The following is a 24,955-nucleotide window of genomic DNA, read 5'->3' as shown; positions in this document are numbered from 1 at the left end:
TATTGGTGTAACAGTCTTTTGAAGTGATCTTAGGAAAAGAAAATGGTGGAACTGACTCCCTCCTCAAACTCATTGTTAATACCTGGATGAGGAACACCCCATCACTTTTCACTAATGTCTTGCAACATACAGGGTAACTTCTATAGCAGTACTGCATTTCTCCCTCATTGCAGGGTATGGATCACATGTTTCTACCTTTATAGCTCCTTGATTCCACCAGCTGGAATGTTAATTAAGCTTCTTTCACATTTCAAGTAAAGCAACCCCTACTGAACTAAGAACTACCACTTATGGTTGCTCATGCACCCAGTTTCACTTTTGAACATTAGAGGATACCAGTTTCCAGTCACAGTTCCAAAAAGCACAAGTGTTATTTTCTTCTCTCTCTTTCCAAAACACAGATTTAGGTAACTGTCATTTATAGCACTATAAAGGTATAACAACTGAATATTACATCAATATTTAACAAAAACTGTAGATGCAATTCAATAATCCAATAAATTCCTTTCCTCTGCCATCTGTGCTCCCCTGCCCCCAAAGTATTTCCTCTTCCAGGTCAACTGGAATTTAATAAAAAATGTGTGGATAAGAACATTCACAAACCACAGGCCCCTTCTTAGAAATACTGTACTTTAATTCACACAAAAAAATTGTACAAAATTATTCTTAGAGGGAATACATCAAGAAATCATACAGATTTATTAATCCTGTTTCTATATTTACAATTCTCAAAAAGTAATATGAACGAAGTTCCTCTCATCTTAGGGAACATGTGTCCACACTGAGAATTGTGCCTTCATTTATTGTTTCTGGCCTCAAACATTCTGTGTACTTCTAGGATAAAGACAAACATTTGGAAATAAATATTAAACTAATCAGACCAAACTTTCCAGAGTTCTATTGGCTTATATCACACGAGTCTTTTCAACTCTCAATATTCAACAAGTCCAGAGAGCTACAGACTCCCTTTTAAAATATGTCTTGGGTGGATCACGAAATGTTATCCTGCATCAACTTCTCTTTGCTGTCAATTGAGAGCCAGGATTGGTCCAGCAGTACATGGGAACAAATGTGGGTGTTCCCCCTGCCACCCCCCAATGTTCAGATTACAGTGTCTAGCAATTTCTTCTAATACTGAAAGCTTCGTTTTGTCTGAATGTCATCAAGAATTTGTTGCAACTCTTCATCTTCAAACCGACCCTCTAAGCTGAAAGAGGAAAGCAAACAATGGTTAACTTTCTAAAAATAGTGCTGACAGGGAGAGAACTCAGTGTCCATAGTGATACCAAGGAGGCTGCCCATGAGTTGAGGTTCTTTCTGTCTCCCATATCAAATAAGGCCGTACCAATCCAACTATGGTTAGGCATTTGATTAGTCAAATAATGGTCAATGTTTTTTCCAGCATTAACTTTATTTGCACAAAAATATACTTATGCTAATTACAAAACAGATTTATTGTGAAAATATGAAATTAACATTTTAAAAAACTAATGAACGGTAACTTTTAACTATGGCTGCATTCCGACTAGCAGGATCAGGACTGGGCCCCATGGTTGCATGCTTCCTCCTCCCTTATTGCTTACAGCTCAATGCATTAGTTAATGGGTTATCATAGTATGCCACTGAGTCTAAACCAGCAGAGTATGGTTTGAGCATGCCTTCCAATCCAGAATGACAAACCACTGTTTGATCTAAGTTTGGAGAGCTAACTTTTGTCAATTTTGTCAATGTTTGTCAATTTGGATGCAACAATAGTATGGTTTGTTTAAACTAGGACATAATGTATTACGCTACATGTGCTAGGGAAGGAGAGAGGAAGGAATGTGTGCTCATGGGACTTGTTCCTGATTCTCCAGACCATGGCCTGGGTTGCAGGATCATCTGAATGTAGCCAATGTTTGGTAAGGTTCTATAAATGTGAATGGTTCACTTAAACAGTCCTTCTCTTTGACATTATCCTGGAACACCAGGACTACAAATATTGTTCAATGAAATGAAAACAAAAATATAGCAAAGGAATAGTAACTATTTAAAAAGAGACAGTTTTTAAAAGGCAATTCTTCTAATTAGACAGGTCAGTTCTTCAAGCATCATGGCTTCATGGAATACTTGAGAAAATTTGACCATGGTCAAATAATAGGCAGTCAACTGACAATATTTGATCAGAGAATACCAGTCCCGTGGAACCACAGGGTGGGAATGCCACTACTGATGTTTCTGTTGTTCATGCTTTGTAAACCCTCTTGGGTCATGATAATTTTTTTTGCTTACTGCAACTCACCTGGGAATTAAAGCTTTGGCCTCCTCAGCTGTCTCAGGACATAGATTAGCTAAACATGCCAATTCAAATTTATGGAGCTTCTTCTGGAGCAACAAACTGCAGGAAAAAAAGAAAAAACATGTATAAAGAAAAATGGAAACAGCGGAGAAAAGAAATTGCAGAAAAAACTCAAGATAGAATATGGCCAAATAAATAATTAAAAAATAACAGAGATGAAAGGAAGTAGATTGAAAATGTTTTACAATGCATTTTATTTTTTTAATACAGAAACTCCACATGCAGCTGTACAACTATACATGTTAATGTAGAGAAACACAACCCACATAAAACACTTAAATATCACATACATCAAATAACTATAAACACATATTTTTAATTATTAAGTTATTAAAATACACATGCTTCAGGGACAACACTTCCATATTATCTACCCCATCAAAATTAGTACTTTAATATATTTAGCTCATTTTAGCTGTTTCTTTGTCATCCTTCTGATGTCTTAACCAGATTTGTCACTCTTATCAATTTAGTAATTTCCCAAGTTCTCAGAAACCATTCATCAACAAGAGGTGACCCAGTAGATTTCCAAAATTGTCTAATATCTATTCTCAATGCTATCAATAAGTGTACTTCCAATATCCATATCTATATTAATAAGTTAACTACCAATACCCATATCAATCATATTTACTATTCAGGAAATAACATAGAAACAATTTGAGTGACTGTAGCTCCACAGAAATATGAACTTGAGCACACTCCAGGAGAGAGCGGAGGACAGGAAGGCCTGGTGTGCTATGGTCCATGGGGTCACGAAGAGTCGGACACGACTTAACGACTGAACAACAACAACAACAACAACAACAAAGCTCCACAGAATAAAGGGTTGACTTTTATGGACTTTAAATCTTGAGAGTATTAAGTACATGAAGGAGCTTTAGATCAACGGCAGTTTAGGAAATGCTATTCACTGACATGTAAATTAAAAAACAACAACTAAACAACCTCCATATTTAAATACAGTCCTAAAGGAATGCAAATATGGTGCTAAGATGATCCAACACATGTCACTGCAATCTGTTTGATTAGGTCTTAAACTCTCTGCCTTACTTTCCTTTAAAATTATGAAATAAAATTAGATTACAGAAGAACTTCCTCTAACAATGAAAACAAATCTATTTGCGTACAATATTCAGTTTAGAGGAGCTACACCCTTCCTTACTAGCTCTCACATCAATTTAAAATGTTTTATAAAAAAAATTACTCACCTGCGAACGCTAGCAATAGTCTCCCGGTTTTTGAAGCGGCTGAAGCGAGCAGTATAGTTCAAAGTTTTCATGAAGACTTCAGAGAGCTCCTGCTCATCTTCTGTACTTTCATTCTGCTGCTTCCGATGTTCAAGAAGCATGTGCACTTCTGAATTTAGAAGGGTTTCAGCAGTCTCAAATTCTGTATGCAAAGATGGGTACAGTAGAAATAGATAGATCAAGATACATTGCTCTTGGGTTAACTTGGGGTTGTTTAAGCCACAAACAACCCTATGTGCCCCTGTTCAGATGTCATGGAAACAACCCTCAAATGCAGCATTTGAGGGCTGTTAATGGAAACAGGAAGCAGCTCGGGCACATTGCATGCCCCTGAAATTTGTGGGTTAATTAACCCACGATTTGCTGCCAGATGCCGCTGTTACATCTGAACAGGCTCATTGAAATACACGTCTTTAGAGGGACTACTTTAAGCCAAGTCTACATGTTCAATAGGAATGTGATGGTAGTACTTCAGGCTGTGAGTGGAAGATACTATCTTTGAATGCTCCTGTACATTAAAAAACAAACCTGCCTCCAAGTAGAAACCACCAGGGTGAAAGATTCTAGTTTAATCCTCCCCTTGATGTGCTAGTTTCCCCCACTTCAGGGGAATCTACAGAAACATTCAACAATGTGACCTGTGCTTGAAATCGTACAATCTTGAAGTTGTACAAATTCTCCCACTTCAGGACCTTATCACCTCCCTCTGCTGCCACTTGTACACTAGGTCTAAGAGCAGTACTCCCAAACCTGTGTCCCTCCAGATGTTTTGGACTACCACTCCCATCAGCCCCAACCACCATGGTCAATGATCGAGGATGGAAGATGGAGTCCAATAATATCTGGAGGATCACAGGTTCCCTACCCCTTTTGTAAGGTGATATATTAAAGTCTGATTATGACAAGCTATACCTCTTGATCAAAAAGCAAGAATAAAACAGTTTTTGTGGGCCACACAGCCAAATTTACAAACAGGGCATCATTCTGACAATAACGTCAAATGTTCAGCTGTCAGCTTTAATGTTTACATTGATATCTTGCATTAAGAGCAATACAGCCACATACTTTTTCTCTCTTGTTTTCCAGAATGTTTCAAAATACATCTAAATGTGAAAATGTTCCCAGAAATGCCAATACATGTATACATTGATCTAAAAAACAACAGCCTCAAATCACTTTGGAACATTAGAGAGCAGCTTATATAGCATTTAAAGATAAGCAAAACTTTTGAAAAGTTCGATATAATTAGCCTTTAAACAAGGCATGCTTCTGAAACACAGTAACTAGATTAGCAAAATTAGATTAGCATCTAATTAAAGAAACAAACTTAATATTATTGCTATTAAAGCTATTATCCTCAGTCACTTAAGCCACAGAATTTGCAAGTATCACACTGAAGTCAACAGGACAAAAGCAGTTCGGATATACTTATAACACCCAAGATTTCGAAGTATGGGGGCTCGACCATGTTTTTGCATGTGAATGATTAGAATGCCAACAACATACACAAGGTCCGAAACAAGTCAAGCAATTACCAAAAAGTGTGAAACCTATAGTGCTGTAGCCTAGCCAGATAAACAACTGTTCCGTTGTTTGTACAAGCCAACTACTTCTAGAGAGTCAACTATCAACCCATCCACAAATTATTTGCACAGCGGCGCATACCACTACCACATAAAATAATAATGATAATGGTAGTAATAATAACAATCCTATAAAACGGGTTGCCAAGCAGTGTCCCAACCAGGGGCTGCGCAGACTCAGAGACGCCGCTGCCTTCGGACCCGGTCACGGGCCTAAATCAAAACAGGGGGAAACAAGTGGAAGCTGAGAACGCGCCAGCCCTCTCGCTTCTCCTACAGTTCCTTCCCAAGACCCAGCCGCTCACCCTTGGGAAAGACGAGCTGCGAAGCATCTTCCTCCACATCCACAGCGCGCACATCGCTACCTCCGGCCGCCATCGCCTCACCCAGCCCCAGAAACCAAAGCGCCCGGTCGGCCGGAAAGGGAGGGAAGGAAACCTGAGCCGATACCGCTAATGCCCCCTTCCGGGAGGAGAAGCCGACGCTGTCCTGACGCTGCCCTCAGGCTGGCGGGAATTCTCCCAGAAAGGCGCCGCCGTCAGAAGCTTACAGAGACACCCGGGTATTTCGGGTTGCTTTTAACTGGCGCCCGGTGAGAGTAACCCCGCGGCCCTGTTTGGTCGTACGGCGGAAAGTGAACACTTACAGCGTTGCACTATGTGTTCAATGGGGCGTATTCCCTCGCAAGTGTGTTTATTTAGGATTGAATTAAGTGGGAGTTACTTCAGAGTCAACATACATCGGATTGTGCTGTTAATACATGAAATGAGTCCGGGAACGTGTTTTCTGAGTTCAAGGTTCCTCTGAGACAAGAGAGGCAGACTTCTATGTCAGGGCGCAGAACAGAGATGCTGGCCCGGCCTGAAGTCAGGCAACGTAGAAAAAAGGAAGTCGCAAAAGAAAAGAATTTAGCATTGGTACCAAAGCCACAATTATGGGGCTTTCACCGTTTAAAGCCTGAGTCGTCACCCCAATCTAACAGCGAAATCCTATACATGTCTACTCAAAAGGAAGCCCCATTGACTTCAGTGAGGCTTACTTCCAGGTTAGTCTGGATTGTAGTCTGTGTAATGTGTGCCATTGTGTTTGTGTATGTATCTTGCAGGCCTGCTATTGCCCAGGGTTGCTGCTGCTGGATCTAAGTTTTCCTTTTTTCTAAAATAGCCATTACCCCACTCCAAACACACACACACACAGGGTGTCTCTACATCTCCAATAATGTGTGTCTATTGCATATTCATGATTAGCTACTCACTGAATTGTGCAGGTCCATTACATGATGTAGTCATCGTCCAGTCATTACCTCACCATTTCTACCCACCTATCCCATGTTTTCCTCAAACAGAAAAAAATGTGGTATTTTTCCAAATATGCACAAAGGGAGCGCCATGACCTCCCTGTGTATGGGCTCCATCACACGGGTGAAAAATCCCACATTAATACCGGTTCTTTCCCCATCCGGTATCGTTGCAGGACTGGGTTGTTCTCTTTAGATGGCTGCCCCCCCCGTTGTGTTATTTTTCATTTCCTTCCTTGTCACGGGGGATGGTGATGCGCGGGGTGTAGCGATAATTCCTACCTGGTTCCTGCCCCTTTCCCTCCCCTTGCACATTACTAGTGGATGGGGACTGACACACTGTAAGCTGCATTGAACTTAATGGGGTGCTCTGAATCAACAGAGGACATTGATTCTGAGCTTGGTGGGGTGGGGGGATCAGATCTGTCCCCCTTCGTTGCAGGGAGGCATTTTACCCTCTTCTCCCTCCAATCGAGAAATGTCCTCAAGCATTTACATGGCAGACATGTGGTTTGAGAGCAATGCACTTCTTTGGTGCTGTTCGGTGCTGCTGTTGCTGAGAAGGCGGCGGGCTGTGTTGCGGCAAGGATTTGGGCAGTTTGGCAGGGGGATTGCCTTGAAGCAAAGGGAAAAATTGCTGACGGGGGGGAGGGGAAGGTCGGGCAAGTCTTCCTCAGCAAGACTTTAGCAGAGGCAGGAGTTGCCCTCAAACCGTGCACCCTCCTATCCTTGCAAAGAAGGGCACAAGACCTCGCACCTGTCAAATCTGCTCGGTCTCCTTCCGTGCAACCCTGCTCAGGATCTCCTGAGTGTGACACACCCTGCAACCCATTCTCAACGCCTTCATCACCCTGACCATGCCCCCAACAACTGGAAACAAGCGCCCACAGCTGGTTTCTTCTGCTATTGGAGAATTTCATGGGGAGGTCATGGCGCTCCTGTTCTGTGGGCTGGAAAAATACATTTTTTTGCGTTTGGGGAAAACACGGGATAGGCTGGGGAAAATGGCAGGAGACACCCTGGAGGGTAACAGCGTCATCTAAAGAGCCCACAAACTTCTGTGACAGAGCCATTTCAATAGCAGGATAAAAGCTCCGTGTGAAGAAGCCCTGTTTCTCCCCTAGTGTGAATGAACCACTGTGTGTTGGTGGCTGTGAGTGCTTGTTTTGGGTTGTTGGGGGTGCGATCATGGTGGTGAAGGTGGTGACGACGGGCTGTGGGGCGTGTCGCCTTCCCGTGTCTGCACCACTTTGGGTCATTGCCATTTTGGCCTGCAGCATTCTGAACAAGGCAGCAGAGTGGCAGGTCAGCAGAGCAGCGTGCTGGCCTTCCAACCTGCTGGGATGCCCCCCTGCTGTGTATTCCCAGTGAGTAAACAGCTGAATAAACGGCAGAGATTGTCAAAAACACTGAACGGGGAGGCGGGGGGCAGGGAGACAGGGGGACCATCTGCGTGTCAGTCCCCATCCACCAGTAACATCAATATGCAAGGGGAGGGAAAGGAGCAGGAACCAGGGAGGAGCTGTCGCTACACGTCAAGCACATGTAATGCTTTTTTGTGGAAAGGTGGTGATGCCTCTGAGCGGCATCACCACCTCCATGAAAAGGAAAGAAATGAAAAATAACATGACGGGGACAGACATCTGAAGAGAACGACCCAATCCTGCAATGATTCTGGATGGGGAAAGAACAGGCATTGATGTGGAATTCTCTGCCTGTGTGATGCAGCTGACAGTGTCAGATGGGGTTGCTCTGGGAAATAATTAAACCAGCTGAAAAGAATTGACTACTTTCCTTTCTGCCCCATGTAATGTATTTATTTAGAGCATGTATATATCACTCCACATCTGAACAGATTCCAGTGGTGAACAATAAATGATAAAAGATAAAAGAAATAACTCTATCAAACTGTTATTTTTAAAAACAGAGTATTGATTAAAAAAAACCTGTAGCTGGCTTCCTGAAATAACGATGTTTTCAGGAGGTGCCAGAAACAACAGTGTTGGGGTCTGCCTGACCTCCAGAGGCAAGGAGTAAGAAAGGGGTCCACCACACTGAAGGCTCTTCTCTGTGTGGACTCCATTTGGGCCATAGGTCCATGTGGAACCACCAGAAGCATGCCCTCTGATGACCTCAGTGACTGGGCAGGTCGATAAGGGAGAAGGCATTCTCTCAGGTATCCTGTTCCCAGTTTGTTTAGGGCTTTATAGCGGAGTACCAAAGCTTAAACCTGGCAAAACTTAAACCTGGTAGTGAATAGGCAGCCAGTACAGTTCCCTCAGCAAAGGAGTTGCATGCTGAAAAGGGACAACTTATCTCAAGCTGCTTTTCTGTAACCAAAGTTTTGTTACACAGAGAAGGGGCCCTAGTTCAGTGGCAGAACACTTGCTTTCCTTGCAGAAAGCCCCAGGTTCAATCCCTTGGCATTTACAGTTAAAAGGATTAGGTAACTGAATGGGAAAAACCTCAGCCTGAGACCCTAGGAAGCCACTCCCAGTTAGAGTGGAGTAGGTTAGATATACCAGGGCAGACTGTCTAAGGCAACAGTTTCAAAGGTGTTGACAGACCTATTCCTTATTTTAATTTATTTTTAATTTAATTTATTTCATTTCTATACCGCCCAATAGCCGAAGCTCTCTGGGCGGTTCACAAAAAGCTTTAGCTATTAGTGATGATAGTACCTCTTCAATGCAGAGGTACTGTGGAGTATCAAATACAGGGGAGGTCTGTTCCAGGTCCAGCTCTTCGATGCAACAAGGTGAAGCTTTAAGCGGCAGATAAGGTGGCGCATTGGAGGCTAGAGGTATAGATTAAGGCAGGAATTGGTGGCTGAACGGTGGTGCAGCAAGACTTCTTAAAAAAGTGTTGTCCTTAGCGGGAGGGGATTTGGGCAATACTTCAGGCAGCAAAATTTCTTGAGCTGGCCCTCTTTCTAAACTTCCGAGAGGTATCATTGGCTGGTGTTGCAAACAAAATGCTGGATTAGATTTGATGGTTGGTCCAGCCTGTGCTCTCAATCCACAGGTAACCCTGAGGGGAGGGAGACATAGCTGGAGAAGGAAGCAGGTTGGTTTGGCCCTTTTCCCTTCCAGTCCACCTGCCCAAGTTCTCAACTGATTCATGTGGGGCTCTTGCCAGTGTGGTTCATTGAACACAACCCCTCTCTGACCACAGATCGAAGTCCCCAAAGGGAACAGCATAAACATGTGTCCTGGTGGGCCTAAGTGGAAGTAGGAAGTCAGTGCAGAGGCAAAAACACTGCCCTAACCAATCTCTCTCTGTCCTTCCCCAACCTTTTGGATGGAACTATGCAGCACAGCGCTGCTAAAGGCAAGGCAAGCGACCAAAAGGGAGGGCAGGCAGAGAAAGGAGAGCACTGCCCTGACCTATCTTTTCCAAGCCATTCCCAGATATTTTTTTTTAGATTTTAACTGTTCTTTATTTCATTTCCATTACAATACATGTACGTTACCTATCTGTACAACTTTGCTCAACAAATGCATAATAAATTGTACAGCAATTTACAACTTATCCACGCTATTGACAATAAGATGTACATATTTTATTCTTAAGAACAAATATATAACTTAAACTCAACTTTCACCGTGATTTTTTATGTTTGAAAACACGCATTACAATTTGTTAATACATATACCTTCTTATTTGTTATTCTAATCATGTATAGTACCTTCTTGTGTTCTATGATAGTTTTGTAGTAAGAGGGAACACTGTGTTGTTTCTCTGCATTTGTATAAACAATAAAACTGTACCATTCTTCCGTAAAACTGTCCTTTTTTCTTTGTCCTTTTGCTAATTTATTATTTGTCAGTTTTTATAATAACGTGATCTGCCATACTCTGTTGTACCATTCTTTAAACAAGATTCCTTTTAGATATTTCCATTTGCTGGCTATCAATAATCTAGCTGCAGTTGTTAGAAATCGTATAAGCGTTTTATGTAATAATTTATTTATTATTATTAAATAAATTATTACCTTGAAATATTCCCAGTAATCCTAATTCTGGTGTTTTTGATATGTGTTGTCCTGTTATTTTACTAATTTCTAGAAAAACAAAGTCCCATATTTTCTTAACTTTCCCACCACATGTGTTGTGTAGTGCTTAGTTCTTTACATCCCCTCCAGCAAAATTTATTGTTGTCTGAATGTAAGATAAGTGCACTGGAGTGAGATATCAGCCTTGTATTGTTTTAATAGCTTGTTCCCTGATTTTAGAGGGTAGCATTTTAATTGGAAATATTTGCCAAATTTTATTCTATTCTTCAGTAATTTGAATTTTCCAGTTTAGTTCCCAATCTGAGCACAGGGTTCCAGATGTTCCCATATCCATTTCAAATAATATTTTATAAATTTTAGAGATAACACCCATAGCTTGGTTTGTTTGATGAAGTATATTCCCAAAACTGTATAATGGTCTAGTAGTTTGTTCCATTATTGTTTTATATCTGATAAAATTTCCCAATTGGTACCAGGAGTACCAGCTAATTTGCGTGTTTCGCAACTTTTCTTTCCAATATTTTCATTCTATTGGTCTTGAATTGATATAGAAGTCTTTTACATAGTAAAAACCTTGCTCTGAATACCGTTTCACATTAATATTATTTATTTTGAGATCTGGATGCCTGGATACCAGTATTAGTGATGATATTTTTGAAAACAGCTTTTCTTTTCTGGGTTTTTTTAATTATTGAAAACAATCCATTTAACATGGATATGTTTGGAAGTTCACATTTCCGTAATTCTTTTTTAATTAACGGAATAGAATTCAAATTTTTGATGTTTAGCCAATTACTTTCTTTTGCCTGCCTTTCCCCCCTAATATTGAAAGTGCATGACTAAGCTGAAATGCCTCATAATAGGTTAGGAACACCCCATCCACCATTCGTACCTTGCCTATATCTCAAGTTCTTAGCTATTCTGGGTCGCTTGGAGTTAAATATAAAGATTACAATTTCCTTTGCCATTGTTTTAGCACTGTTTTAGGGACTTCAATAGGTAAAGTATAAAATAAATATGTAAGTTTGGGCAGAAGAATAATTTTTGTTGCTGAAATTCGACTAGAAAGTGATAATTTATTTTATTCCATTTTTAGTTTTCTGTTTAATGTCAGTCCAAATTTTCCCATAATTAATGAGAAATAACTTATTATAATTGTTATATTTATTCAAAAATATCTGAAATGTTTATTTATTACAGGAATTCCAAGCTGTTGGGAGATAAAAAGTTGATTTTGGGGGGATATGTTTAGATTCATTAATTTTGATTTATTATAATTAATTTGTAAGCTTGCCAAATTTTTAAAGTTATCTAATTCATTCTGTAAGAATGGGCAGCTTTTATTGGATCTTGTAGGGTTAATAGCATATCATCTGCATAAAGATTGATTAGATGTTCCTTTTATATTATCATGTCTTAAATAGTTAGCTAAAAATTCTACAACAAGAGTAAATAAAGTTGGGGAAAGGGGGCAACTTTGTTTAGTTCCACTTCCTATTTCAAAGTATTCCGAGTCTGAGTTTTTTATTTTTATACAGGCCCATAATGGGGAATATATGGCACCAATAGTCCTGGAAAATTTGGGACCAAATTTATAAAATTTCAATATTTTAATTTTTTCCAATTAACGCTGTCAAAAGCTTTATATATATCCAGTGCTACCAGAGCCATAGGTAGTTTGTTTTGTTTACAATAACCCATCAAGCTAAAAACCCTTCTCACTGGATCAGAAATATATCCGTTTGGTATAAAACCAAATTGATCTGCATTTATTAATTTTTCTATATAATTTTTAATTCTATTATTCAACACAGAGGCAACAATTTTATAATCTGTGTTTAATAAGGAGATTGGTTGATAATCGGGTTTTAATGGGTCTTTTCCTGGTTTGAGTAAGAGTACTATACATGACTTTTTCCACATTTCTGGGAGTAGGGCTCCTTCCAGAATTTCATTAAATAATTCATGTAATTGTGGGATTAAAGTGTCTTTAAGGGAGCAATCCTATCCAGATAGGTCTGGTCGGTCCAGTTGCTCCGGAACCACTGGAGCATTCTAAGGCCTCCTGTGAGGCCTTGGCAAGGCACTTTGTGGATATAATTGATTGGATTAGGAGTGTTATTCCGTGCGCTGTGGATACAGTTAGTGAGCAAGAGGCTATCTGTGGCAAACTGGTTTTGTGGGATAGGTTCCAGCTTCTTCCTTCTGATGAAGTGGACAAGGTGCTTTCATCTGTAAGGCTGACCACCTGCTTACTTGATCCTTGCCCATCCTGGCTCATTATGAGCTGCAGAGAAAGGCTGGGTGAGGGGATCAGGATGGTGGTAAACGCCTCCCTTGAGGAGGGAGTGATGCCATCAGCTCTCAAGGAGGCAGTGGTAAGACCACTTTTAAAAAAGCCTTCCTGGGATGCCGAAGTTCTGAACAACTTTTGCCCAGCCTTGAATCAGCCATTTTGGGGCAAGGTGATTGAGCGGGTGGTGGCGATGCAGTTGAAGGCACACTTGGAAGAAGCCGATTATCTAGACCCATTTCAGTCAGGCTTCAGGCCTGGGCATGGGACAGAAACAGCCTTGGTCGCCTTGGTGGATGATATGACGAGGGCCCTGGATAGGGGCGAATGCTCCTTCCTTGTTCTCCTCAACCTCTCAGCGGCTTTTGATACCGTTGACCATGGTATCCTCCTGGACCGCCTGGAGGGGTTGGGCATTGGAGACACTGTATTACGGTGGTTCCGGTCCTTCCTCTCCAGCAGGTACCAGAGGGTAGCACTGGGAGAGGAGGTTTCGGACCCATGGCCGCTCACTTGTGGGGTGCCACAGGGTTCCATCCTCTCCCCGATGCTACTTAACATCTAGGTGAAGCCGCTGGGGGCTATCATCAGGAGGTCTGGGGTGCGGTGTCATCAATATGCAGATGACACGCAGCTCTACCTCTCGTTCAAATCTTCACCAAGGTTGGCTGTAGAATCCCTGTCCAAATGTCTGGAGACGGTGAGTGGCTGGATGGGGAGGAATAAGCTGAAGCTGAACCCTGACAAGACCGAGGTACTTTTCGTAGGAGAGAAGAGGAGGTTGGGGGATGCTGACCCGGTGTTGAATGGGGTACAGCTACCCTTGAAAGACCAGGTCCGCAGCCTGGGGGTCGTTTTAGACTCCCAGCTGTCCGTGGAGGCTCAGGTGTCAGCTGTGAGCTGGACAGCGCTGTATCAACTCCATCTGATACGGCGGCTGCGCCCCTACCTTCCCGACCATCTGCTCCCATCAGTAGTACATGCCCTGGTCTCCTCTCATTTAGATTACTGTAATGTGCTGTATGTGGGGTTACCCTTGAAGATGGTTCGGAAGCTGCAGCTGGTACAGAACACGGTGGCTCGCCTGATTACAGGCAGCTGCCAGCGAGATCACATCACTCCAGTGCTGAAGGAGTTGCACTGGTTACCAGTTGTTTTCCAGGCCAAATTCAAGATGTTGGTTTTGACCTTTAAAACCCTATATAGTTCCGGCCCAGCCTGTCTTAGGGAGCACCTCCAGCAACACCAGACAGGCCACGTAACAAGATCAGCCCTGGATGGCCTTCTCTCTGTCCCATCAGCCAGGACAGCTAGACTGGTGGGGACGAGGGAGAGGGCCTTCTCTGTGGTGGCCCCCACGCCGTGGAATTCCCTCCCTAGGGAATTCTGCCATGCCCCCTCTTTAATGAGCTTCCGCCACGCATTAAAAACGTGGTTGTTCAGACAGGCATGTGGGGTGGGTTAGGGTAATTTTAGAAATATGACGTTTTTAATGTAGAATATTTTTGTTTTCAGCTATTTCTATTATTGTACATCGCCCAGAGTGGCTGAGTGACCAGCCAGATGGGCGATTAATAAATTTAATAAATAAAATAAATAAATAGGTGGCCGCCTCCAAACTTGGAGGCGACTGCCTATCCAAAGCAGGGCAGGAGAAGCACAGAGGGGATCGTTCACTCTGCGCTTCTCCTGACCTGCTTTTTTGGCTAGACAGCTTTTTACCGAAAAGGGGCATGGCTGGGGGAGTTCTAGGGCAGGGAGTGTGGAAATGCCTGTACGATACATCGTATGTGTTGTCAAGCAGCCTTCTTCCCCGCTCCGTCCTCCCACAGCTAGACAGCTGATTGCAGCTGTCTAGCTGTGGGAGGACAGAGCGGGAAGGAGGCTGCTTGACAACACATACAATGTATCGTACAGGCATTTCTGCACTCCCTGCCCTAGAACTCCCCCAGCCACGCCCCTTTTCGGTCACTCCGTGTCCTCTTGCTAGCGCAGAGAACAGGGCTGTTCCATGCTTCCTCTGAGGCAGCGCGGAAGTCAGTTCTCTGGCACCCGACCACGGAGCACGGGCTCCGAAGTCGGTTCCCAGAAAACCACATACCCTATGGCCGTCTAGCCGCTGTCTAGCTGCCACAGGATTGCTCCTTCCATTGTTTGAAAGTTCAGCAGTATATCCATCTATCTACACCTGGTGATTTCTGTCTTTTTAGGTTTGAGATGACATCTTTTATTTCATCAACTGAGATGTTTTCCTCCAGCATTTATCTTGTAAAGTCATTTGGTTTATTTTAGCTTTTTTCTGATACTCTTCTAACTTTATCTGATCTTCTAACTTCATTTGATCTATATTAGTTGTTTTATAAATGTTTTTAAAATGTTTTACAAATTCTTTTATTTTGGGTAAATTAAATATTCTATTACCTTCTGAATTCTTTATGACTACAATTTTATTCTTCATTCTATGATTTCTGACCCTATTGGCTAATAATTTGGACCGTTTCCCATCGAATTCATAATATTTTTGTTTAAGTTATAACTAGTTAATCATTGTCTTATTTCTATCTAATTTATCCAATTCTTTGCATTTTTCTTCTAATTCTTTCCTAATTTTGATTGATCTGTACTGTATCTGTCAGTAAGTTTTTGAATGTCTAAACTCAAGGTTGCTGTTTGTATTCTCCTTTGTTTTCTTATTCTACTTAATTCTTGTATGCATATTCCATGGATTGCAACTTTTAGTGTTTCGCATCTGAGTGTGGAGGAAGTACTTTCCAATGTGTTGTCTTTTATATACAGTTCTAAATTTTCCTGTATTTTTTTCCTACTTGATTTGGTTGCTAATAATGTTGGATGGAGTTTCCATGTCGGTCAAACTATCTCTTTAGACCCCTCAGTTAATTGTACGTTTAGTGTAACATGATCTGTGACCTTAATTATATTGATTGTAGTGTTACTCACATTAGATAATCCTCCCTCTGATATTAGGATAGTATCAATTCTTAAGTATCATGCACTTTTGAGTAAAAAGTATAACTACAGTCATTTGGATTACATTCTCTCCACACTTCCCTTAGCCTGTGGTTCTGAAATATCCTGAAAGCTTTCTTTGCATTTTTTTGTTTTACAAGAAGTTGTCTTGATGAATTTAGTGTACCTTTTTCCTTATTCTCCAGTTTTCTGGGATCTACCCCTTGGAGATTCCAATTCCGGTCTCCCCTTATTATAGTTGTCACAGTAGAAAACGTTCTCAGCTTATTGTGTTGTTTCTAAAGTTAAGTTGCTCTGCATTTGGTGCATATATTGAGGCTAAAGTATATATTCTATTTTGGTTCAATTTCCCTTCTATGAAGATATAGCGACCTCTAATGTCTCTTCGAATTTTTTGTAATTGAAAATCAGTATCAGATCAGATTAAAATAGCTACGACTTGTGCTTTATTACTTCCTGTCGCATAGCATTGTTTACCCCATTTTTTGTAGGCATGAAAGTGTCACTAACAGTTATTTTCTTGTAAGACAATATTTGCACTGGTCTTTTAGTAATTTCTGTAATCTATTTTGTTGTATTATTGTCTCTCCTCCTTTGATATTCAAGGTACTTATTTGTAAGTTACTTACATTATCATTTATATTTCTAGTACTCATATATATTTGACCATCAAATATAGATTCTTTTGCAGCTTAAACAACAGCAAAACTACTGAAACCTTGAGAGAACAATCCCAACAACTCCCTCTCCCTCCGTGGATCCTCCTGCAGCATTTCCCCGACATGTGCTGCTAGACCACTTAAGGAGTAGCTTTTCCCCCTGAACCCCTTGTTTTTAACATAGGAAGGTTCTTCCTGGGTGATCATATCTCACCCAGGTTTTCTCTTTTCAAAGCTTTCCTCAAATCAGTCAATCCTAAAGGAAATCAACCCTGACTGCTCATTGGAAGGACAGATACTGAAGCTGAAGCTCAAATATTTTGGCCACCTAATGCGAAGAGAAAACTCTCTGGAAAAGACCCTGATGCTGGGAAAGATTGAAGGCAAAAGCAGAAGGGGACGGCAGAGGATGAGATGGCTAGATAGCATCACGGATGCAATGAATATGAACTTGAGCACACTCCGGGAGAGAGCGCAGGACAGGAAGGCCTGGCGTGCTATGGTGCATGGGGTCATGAAGAGTCGGACACGACTGAACGACTGAACAACAACAAAACATGAGTTTACAGTGAGTAAGATATATAATGCTGTTAGATATTAACAATGGTTATATCGGAGTCTTTTATGAGTCATCCTCAATTGTTAAAATTTCATAACAGATGACTTTTCTCTTTCTCATCTAAACTTAATTGGATTTCTATGTATGATGTTACTTACAGTCACTCTGCTAGTACAGTCCTCTTAAGACTTTTTTTAGGAGTTTATTTCTTCTTATACTGAATTGTTCTTTGTGATCTCACTGGTAGTAACTCCCCTACCAGGTTCTGTTGGTTTTCTTCTCAGTGTTTTCTGCCTTTGAGCTAACTCCCATTCCTCATGTTCCATATTTGTGCTTCCTCCTTTCAGGATTCTTTCTGGTGCAAGTTCTATAGGTAAGTCTGTTTTCAGTTTTGAATATCTCTTTTCTTCTAAAGTCATTGCCACATAATGGCCACCATTATGATTAGCTGTAATGCTGAAAGCTCCCCTAGAATATTGGCTTCTTGTAGCTTTCTAGTAAATGGAGGGAACTCCTGTCGCTTTTTAAAAGTCTGGAGCAAGGTCTGGCAAGATTAAGACAGGCTTTCTGTTAAATTGTATGCCTTTTGCAGATTTTTTCTTTTGCATAAATTCTTCCTTCTTTGTATATCTTGCAAAGCAGATTATTACATCCTGAGGGCTGTCAGCATTTACACTTTTTGGTCTTAATGCTCTGTGTGCTCTTTCAAATCCTTCTTTTATTTGAACATCTGGTAATAATGATGACATCCATTGTGCTAAAAAGGATTTTACTTCCCCAATTTCTTGATTCTATCAGTCGTCGTATTCTCATATTAATACATCTCCAATTTTCTGCTTGTTCTATTTCATCTTAATCTGAATATTTTCTTGTTGTAATTGTTCAGTTTTATTCTTTGTTGCAGCTGCAAGGTTAAATGCTTCTGAGGTTGTACTTTCAACTGCCTCTATTCTTGCATTTGGGTCTTCTAATTTTTGTTCCAAAATATCTTTCCAGTTTTCTAACATTTCTTCTTTAAACTTGGTAAATTGGGAAGCCAGTTCAGCTCTCCACTCTAGCGGTTCCTCCGCTGGGGATCCGTTGGTAGTTTTCCGCTGGCCAGGAGCCATCTTGCAAGGTTGTTTTATTTCTTCTTCTATAGGCCCACTTCTTCAACTTTAGTTTTAAAAAAGTCCAGTAATGTTTTTCCTCTAAGTTCAGCTGTACTTGCCAGTTTGCTGTTTAAGCCTTGTATTTGTGAGAAGTTTAAATTTAGAAATCCATTTTTAGCCGTTTTCTTTATTGTCGAGGCGCTAACACAACCCACGTGTTTCTTCTTGCTCACATGCTCCTCCCCCTTCGCCATTCCCAGATTCCGAGGGACCCATTAGACACCAAATAAATATCTTCAATTCCAATTTTGTCCAGGTGAAAATGGGCAAGGAGCAAGGCTGCCCCTTTACTTCCTTCCTCTACAGAGATAAAAGAACCCTCAAAAGTGAGCATAGGAAGCCATGCACCTTATTGAAGAGAAAAATTCTCTTAATGCTTGAACAGCACAGTCCTGAGCAGCTTTATTCAGTAGTAAGCCCCACTGAATTCAGTGGGTGTAATCAATAGTATGTGTGTGCGCTTAGGATTAAGAGTGTAAGACTAAATGATCTTGCATTTATCTGCATGTAGCTGTAATAATTGTGAGCTCTGGAGAGCATGATGCTCTTTGTTATAGGAAGTATGACAATTTCCAAGAGTCCATCCAGGTGGAGTTTGTTAATTTATAAGTATCTACACTATTATATCTTAATAAACACGATCAGGCTGTAAACATGTACAATCCTGTACATGTTTACTCAGAAGTTGCTCTGAATTCAGCAGGTCTTACTGCCTAGTAAGTTCCATAGGGCTTACCTTGAAGGAAATGTACAGAAGACAGCAGCTGTAGCCAATTTCAGACTGGGATAACAGTATCCCATTGTGTAGACATAGGACTCCAGCCTTACTTCAAAATAAATCCTATTTAAAACCAATGGGACTAATTTCTGAAGAGTAAACATGTATGGATGATGGATCTGTAGGTCAAATGTGCAAAATATATTTAAAATAGCATGACTTTCCTCTTGCACAGCCTTATGCACTGGGCATTACATCTTATGGCTATGAATGATGCATTTGTGAGATTTACAAATCATTCTGGTATAGGCCAGTTCAAGCCAGAAGGTTATGTGGGTTCACAAACGTTCTCAGTTATTCAAAAATCATGAGAAATCCTTGTTTATATCATAGCCATGGCCTGACCACCAGTTACCACTACTGAAAAATTGTGCATGGTAACTATGAGCTATGGAAACCAATGAGTCATTCCAATTCTGAAAAAAGAGTTTTCATGGATAATCCTGTATTTCATTTCCTGGTGGTTTACCAAGGTCTATGTTTAAGACAACAGTCATATAATGCACAAGTCCCAAACATGCACTGTGGTTTATCGTGGGAAATTTATAACAAGTCAAAGAATTCACAGTGGGAATACCTACAAGAATTTGTACTAACAGCACAGCACAAACACTTCATTCTCACACTTATTGTTTCTGCATTGATCAATCATAGCACTAGGAAAAGAGAACACTTGCCTTAATGGTGCTGAAGTCACAAGCCCTCTGCTTTCTACTATTATTAATTCTACTAGTTTAAAAATCAGCTTCCCAGAGCTGGAATACCTTTGAAGGACAAAAGCTAAATATACTAGAAGTGCTTCTACTATGTACTCTTTATGTCAGAAAGGGTAACAGTACTTGTGTTCACATGAAGCACCACGCAGCAGAAAAGTGAGCCACTTAACACTTCATTGGCAGGCTAGAATACTGCGAGAGAGAGAGAGAGAGAGAGAGAGAGAGAGTGTGTGTACCATCAGCTGAAGAAATGATGGGGTGCACTGTTCCTGGCATTCATCACCAATACAAGAATACAGGAGAGCTGGCACTTACTGCCTGTTCAGTCTGATGAACAGGCTCATCGCCCTCCCGCCCTCCCCCCTTGCTACAAATACATGGAGTTATTAGGGGATAGTTATGTGTAATCTATATGGCACAGGACCATTAAACTAATACATAGCATTTACATAGCATTTGAATTTTAAAAACACTTTGCATATGTTGTCTGCACGAACGCTCATAAGTATTTCAGAATTATTGACCAGAAATCTCTACATTAAACCCAGTTCTAGTTTAGAAAATTGAAAAAAAATGTAACATTTACAGTGAACTCATTACATGCTGATCTTTCAGCATGACATATCACTCAATGTTCTATATGTGTCAGGAGACAAAATACCACCTTTTTAAAAACAAAATGTCCAATCTCATTACTTCTGAGACTTTATTTTGTAACATGGCATTTTGTTACAAGATTCCCACCCAGATTCTGCCTCACTGCCTGCTTTAGACTGTAGTTTGCCTTTTTTAAAGAAATCTTTTAAAAACCACACAAAATAGATTTATTAGATTTCAGCATGAAAAGCCAAAATTGACGAAGACAACAGTAAAAAAGGGACAAGATAAAAATGTATCCATTACAATTTATTTTCTACAATATTTCATCAGAGGGTAAAGTTCAATGATTTACACTCAGAAGTTATATAGCTAGGAGGCAACCAAGTGTAATAACAAAGAATTGGTCTGACATCTGCACTGAAGGTCAAAAGAGGTTCCTTCTTTCAAAGGAAAAACTTAAATTAACCAAAATGTTGGAAAACAAACAAAAAACAGTCAGTGAAGACTGCAATGTTAAGAATGAATCAGGGAAAACAATTATGTGCAAAACTTAAGAAACCTTGAAAGTTAAAATTTACATACTACTTTGCCCTTATAATCTTCAGATGTAGTTACCTGCAGATGTGATATTTGAAACATAAAACCTTTCCAATCGAAATGCCTCTATTGAGATTGGCTGTTTTGTCACTATGAAAATGGAAATTCTCAAACGGTGAGCCTCCAGCGATCGAAGACATTTGTGGGGCTGGGAGGGCAAAAAAAATTAAAAAAACCCCATATGGTGCACCCTAAAGATTCAAGGCTGCAGCAAGGGAGATTACTGATCACAGTTGTCTTGAAATAAATCCATCTAGACCAAAAGGCACTTGCTTGTAGCTAAGAATGAGCCAATTCCCAATCAGACCTGAAGGCTATTGGTAAGGTCTTTATACAATCACATTATTCACTGATCGGCTGACAAATACAACTGATTAGGACTCTAGAACAGGTGGTTCTTTTTTCGCCATTTTGTTGTTTCCCACATCTTTTTAATGTCTATATAGTTTGGGCTCATCTCAGTGCATCACTGCTATGTATGCCACAGAGAAGATGTCCTCTCCCATCCCTGTTCATTTTGCAGGAATGACACAACTAACACACTTGTTCCACTGTACTGTAACTGAATTCCATATGAGATCGACGCTGAATGTGCCCATTTCTTAGAGGACTGTTTCGTGCTTCATGGCCTGCTTACTGTTCTACTTATTACAAGAAAACACCACAATCCAACTTTAACAGAGGCATTTCCATTTATACAGGCTAGGTGGTTAGATGGAAATGGAACAAGACCACCTCTCATCCCAAAACCAATCTAACTTACTTCAGTGTAATGATCAAATTAAACCAAGTTGGTCAGTCACTCCTAAAAGTCTGTTCTTTAAAATGGCAATTCAGCCCTCCACCTGGCTCGTAAACTCCCCTCCCCCAATTCAAATGAAATCAAATAACACTATACACTGCTGAAGACACATAACAGGGCAAACATTTTTTTGTTTTTAAAAAAGCAAGATTGAATAGCCTGGCACTATATGCCTGCATGACCAGTCTCACCGAATGTGCTCAGGGGTGAAAGTTAGCACCATTTTTTCCTTTTTGCTTAAAAAAAAAATCTTTACAATTTAAATTCTAACGTAGAACACTTGAATAGTAATTAGTGTAGCCCTATGTTTCAATACTGTCTGAGAGCACAGATGGATGGCATGACCACAGCTGAACTCACCTCTCTCCTCTACAATCTCCAGTAAGTCCAGGGCACCTGGAACAGTAACTACAAATCACTCTAATTTGTAAGAAGGCCGATTTATTCTCAGTAGCAGGAAATCATGGAACAGTCCCTTCATATCCAAACACATTTCATCATCATCAGAAGGGAAAAAGTGGCAATCCATATGAACAATCCAGTACAAAACCAAAGCTTGGGCGGTGCTGCAGATATCTGGAATATGAGCTCTTCTTTTCCCCCCTCACATCTAGATGTGTGTTCATTGTCAAGTAGAATTGCAAAGCTACATTTTCTTCTGAGACATGAGAAGGATCAGTAGTGGTAGAAAAATATGCAATTTGGAGGCATCCTAGACTCTCTGAATGGTCCTGTTGCAAGGTAGAGAATATACATTTGCCTTCTTCCAGCCAGCGTTTGCCTTGGTGCAACCAAGCCAGATACTGGCAAATAGTGCTCACCAGTACATACAAGTTATTCATGGCTACCTATACTTTAAGTGATACAGCATCTATTCAGGCTGCTTTTGAGGCTTTGGTTCAAAGAGAGAAGGCATTTACCCCTTTCTCTCACCAGGGCAAAGATCTGAAAACTCATGTCCCATAGTAACAGATAATTCCTAGCTTTCAGACATTCACCTATAAACGCTCCTGTTACATATACTGCATGTATGTTATCACACTCTCATTATGCTATACTTCCCCCTGGGGGTTTTCTTTTGGTCTATCAAGCCGTTTACCAAGATTTTCAAAAGTCCTGCATTACCATTTTATAGTTTCTGTGGATTCATTTAAGAGGAATCATAATACCTGCTTTCATGATATCACCTAGTGACTCACACAGGAGAACTGGGATAGGGGAATGAAAACAAAGTTTCCATTTACTATTCAGTGAACTGGTATTCAGCAACAATAGGAAAGGAAGAATTAAAATACACAGAATACTCAAACATGGATCTGAGTTAACTTTTTTTGTGGGTAGAAAACATTCTTCAGTTTCCTTTTATAAGTATACTTATCTGAAAGCAATTTCAATTGGAATCAATTTGATATCCTATATTTAGGGTTGAAGCACCAGTGCAATAATAACACCTGTATTTGATAACCACTTAAAGGCTAACATTTACAGTGTTTCATTACCTGGATATTAGGATCACGCTAGAGAAAACTGCTGCCTGTTAAAAATACAGGCCTCATAGAGTGTTTCCTATAAACAACTTTCACAGACTTTATTACTAAAGATGGCTTTGTGGGGAGCAGATCTGTCCCAATCCAACTGCAGATTGTATTTTAAGTTAGACACCCAGAAGAAACCCAAAGAAGAGGGAGATTATATTCTTGGGAGACGATGAAACCTAAGCTACTCCCATACACAACCCATTGCACTTCACCTTCATACATGCATTATTAACCTCTCTTATATGCTACTTTCCTTCTGTGTCAAAAGCAAGAGCAGCTAGATGTGAGAACTAAAACCTCCTGGATATATGCAAACAATAGTTTTATTTGCAGTAAATATCGTTTTCCCTTTCAAACATTTTAATGATTGCCATCTTCTGCAAGGAAGAGGAAGAGACCCTGCAGACATACTGTCCTTGTAACAAGTCATGTCATCTGCTTGCCTGGGATGTATTAGGACTAATCAGCTCATGGTAGATAAATATCTGAGGTTAAAAACCCCCTAAAAATAACCTAAAAATCTCTTGTTGGACTCCGTTGCCCAGACTGCCAGGAGAACTGTCCTACTTGATCAAGGGGGCTGTCATAATTAACCATTCAAATGAACACAGTGCAATTTAACACAGAGACAGAGCAATCTGAAGTGGTACTGCCATTCCTCAAGGTTCTCTCTACTCAGCTGCAACTGTTAACCTTGGAGCCTCAATCCAAATGAACCCTCATTCTGAAGGAAGGATGATGTAAGGCTTGGGACCCTGAAGTTCAGTTGCACTCACTGGTAGCCCCCACCCCTCAGCTGGAAGGCAGACTTGGCAACGGAAGCTAGCATCATAAAATGGTGCAGTAATAGAAGTAACTGGACCAGGAAGAGGAGGCATCTGCTCCAATGATGTCATAGCTGTTAGTGGCAGGTGGGGGGCGGGACTGGTCATGCAGCCTTGTGTCAGGAGTAATGATTGTAGAGGGGCGGGGCATGAAGAGTGCCATTTTGAAAACAATGCTGACGAGAAGCCATGTATTCTGCATAACTGATTGTCACCTTCTCACTGCGGTATCTGGAAAAAAAAAAAAGGGTCTTTAAAATATATTTATCAATGAAACAAACACATCCAATCACCTACAGCTCTATTCTGTTGGTACACATATTTGTTGATGCAATCGCCCTCCCAAATTCATATCAACAAAATTCCTTTAAATGGTAAAATTATATATTTCAATATTCAATTATAAAAATGACGTTTACAACAAAATATGTATTTCAACTTAATGTGGATACAGACCTCATGAAACCCACATCCCAGTGGGAGCCTCTCTAAACTGCTTGTGGTCAACTCTTTCTCCTTACTACCAGCTCCCTCTCATTACCACACAACTGGACCCCAAAAAGAAGTACAAGGAGAAGGTGACGGTGCTGAAAAAGAGTACTGCTGGATTTGGGAAGAGGGGGAGGAGGTCCCGCCGCTTGTGTGTGCAAGTGCACATTGCCCAGGCAAACCCCAAGCTGGCACTGGCAGATACCATTTATTTAACTAAGGGTGCGATCCTATGCATGTTTAGACAGACAAAAGACCTGCAAAACCCAGCATTCCCCAGCCCTAAGAAATACAGTCACCTTTCTATTTCTGTGCACAAGGTGTTGTACAAATTAAAACAAATATTCTAAATATAATAGAACAGAACCCATTACAAAAACAGCCTCAAACTATTTTTCCTTCCTGACAGTATGGATGAAAATATATAACTTTAAAAGGTATTAATTTTTTAATTTTTTTTAAATCAGAGTTTATTTTT

General features: G+C 40.6%; 2 protein-coding genes across 2 annotated transcripts in view; both read right to left on the bottom strand.

Moving 5' to 3' along the window:
• Positions 1–347: 347 nt before the first annotated feature.
• Positions 348–5,565, bottom strand: POLR2D (RNA polymerase II subunit D). Its single transcript, XM_084846734.1, has 4 exons — positions 5,477–5,565; positions 3,550–3,730; positions 2,282–2,377; positions 348–1,207 (listed from the first exon to the last, which is right to left on the bottom strand). The coding sequence occupies exons 1-4, from the start codon at positions 5,547–5,549 to the stop codon at positions 1,129–1,131; spliced, it is 429 nt and encodes a 142-aa protein (XP_084702860.1). The 5' UTR covers positions 5,550–5,565; the 3' UTR covers positions 348–1,128.
• Positions 5,566–20,321: 14,756 nt separating this feature from the next.
• The window catches only part of AMMECR1L (AMMECR1 like), a 36,047-nt gene continuing 31,413 nt past the window's right edge, over positions 20,322–24,955 (bottom strand). The window contains exon 8 of the mRNA XM_084846733.1: positions 20,322–24,219. Within this exon, the coding sequence (XP_084702859.1) occupies positions 24,108–24,219 (112 nt within the window). The 3' untranslated portion in view covers positions 20,322–24,107. The remainder of the gene's footprint in view (positions 24,220–24,955) is intronic.

Source organism: Heloderma suspectum, chromosome 3 (genome assembly GCF_057233095.1).
Source record: "Heloderma suspectum isolate Gila_16-S chromosome 3, 16-S_ref, whole genome shotgun sequence".
NCBI lineage: Eukaryota > Metazoa > Chordata > Lepidosauria > Squamata > Helodermatidae > Heloderma > Heloderma suspectum.
Note: the sequence above shows the minus strand (reverse complement) of the source record. Positions and strands in the feature narration are given on the sequence as shown.

What these genes read in the sequence shown, in the direction of transcription:
- POLR2D (XM_084846734.1), bottom strand. Translation starts at nt 5,549, where the DNA reads ATGGCGGCCGGAGGTAGCGATGTGCGCGCTGTGGATGTGGAGGAAGAT. An exon ending in GCAGCTCGTCTTTCCCAAGG is followed by an intron (nt 3,731 to 5,476) that starts GTGAGCGGCTGG and finishes CTTTGCATACAG; the next exon opens with AATTTGAGACTGCTGAAACC. An exon ending in ACTATTGCTAGCGTTCGCAG is followed by an intron (nt 2,378 to 3,549) that starts GTGAGTAATTTT and finishes TTTTTCCTGCAG; the next exon opens with TTTGTTGCTCCAGAAGAAGC.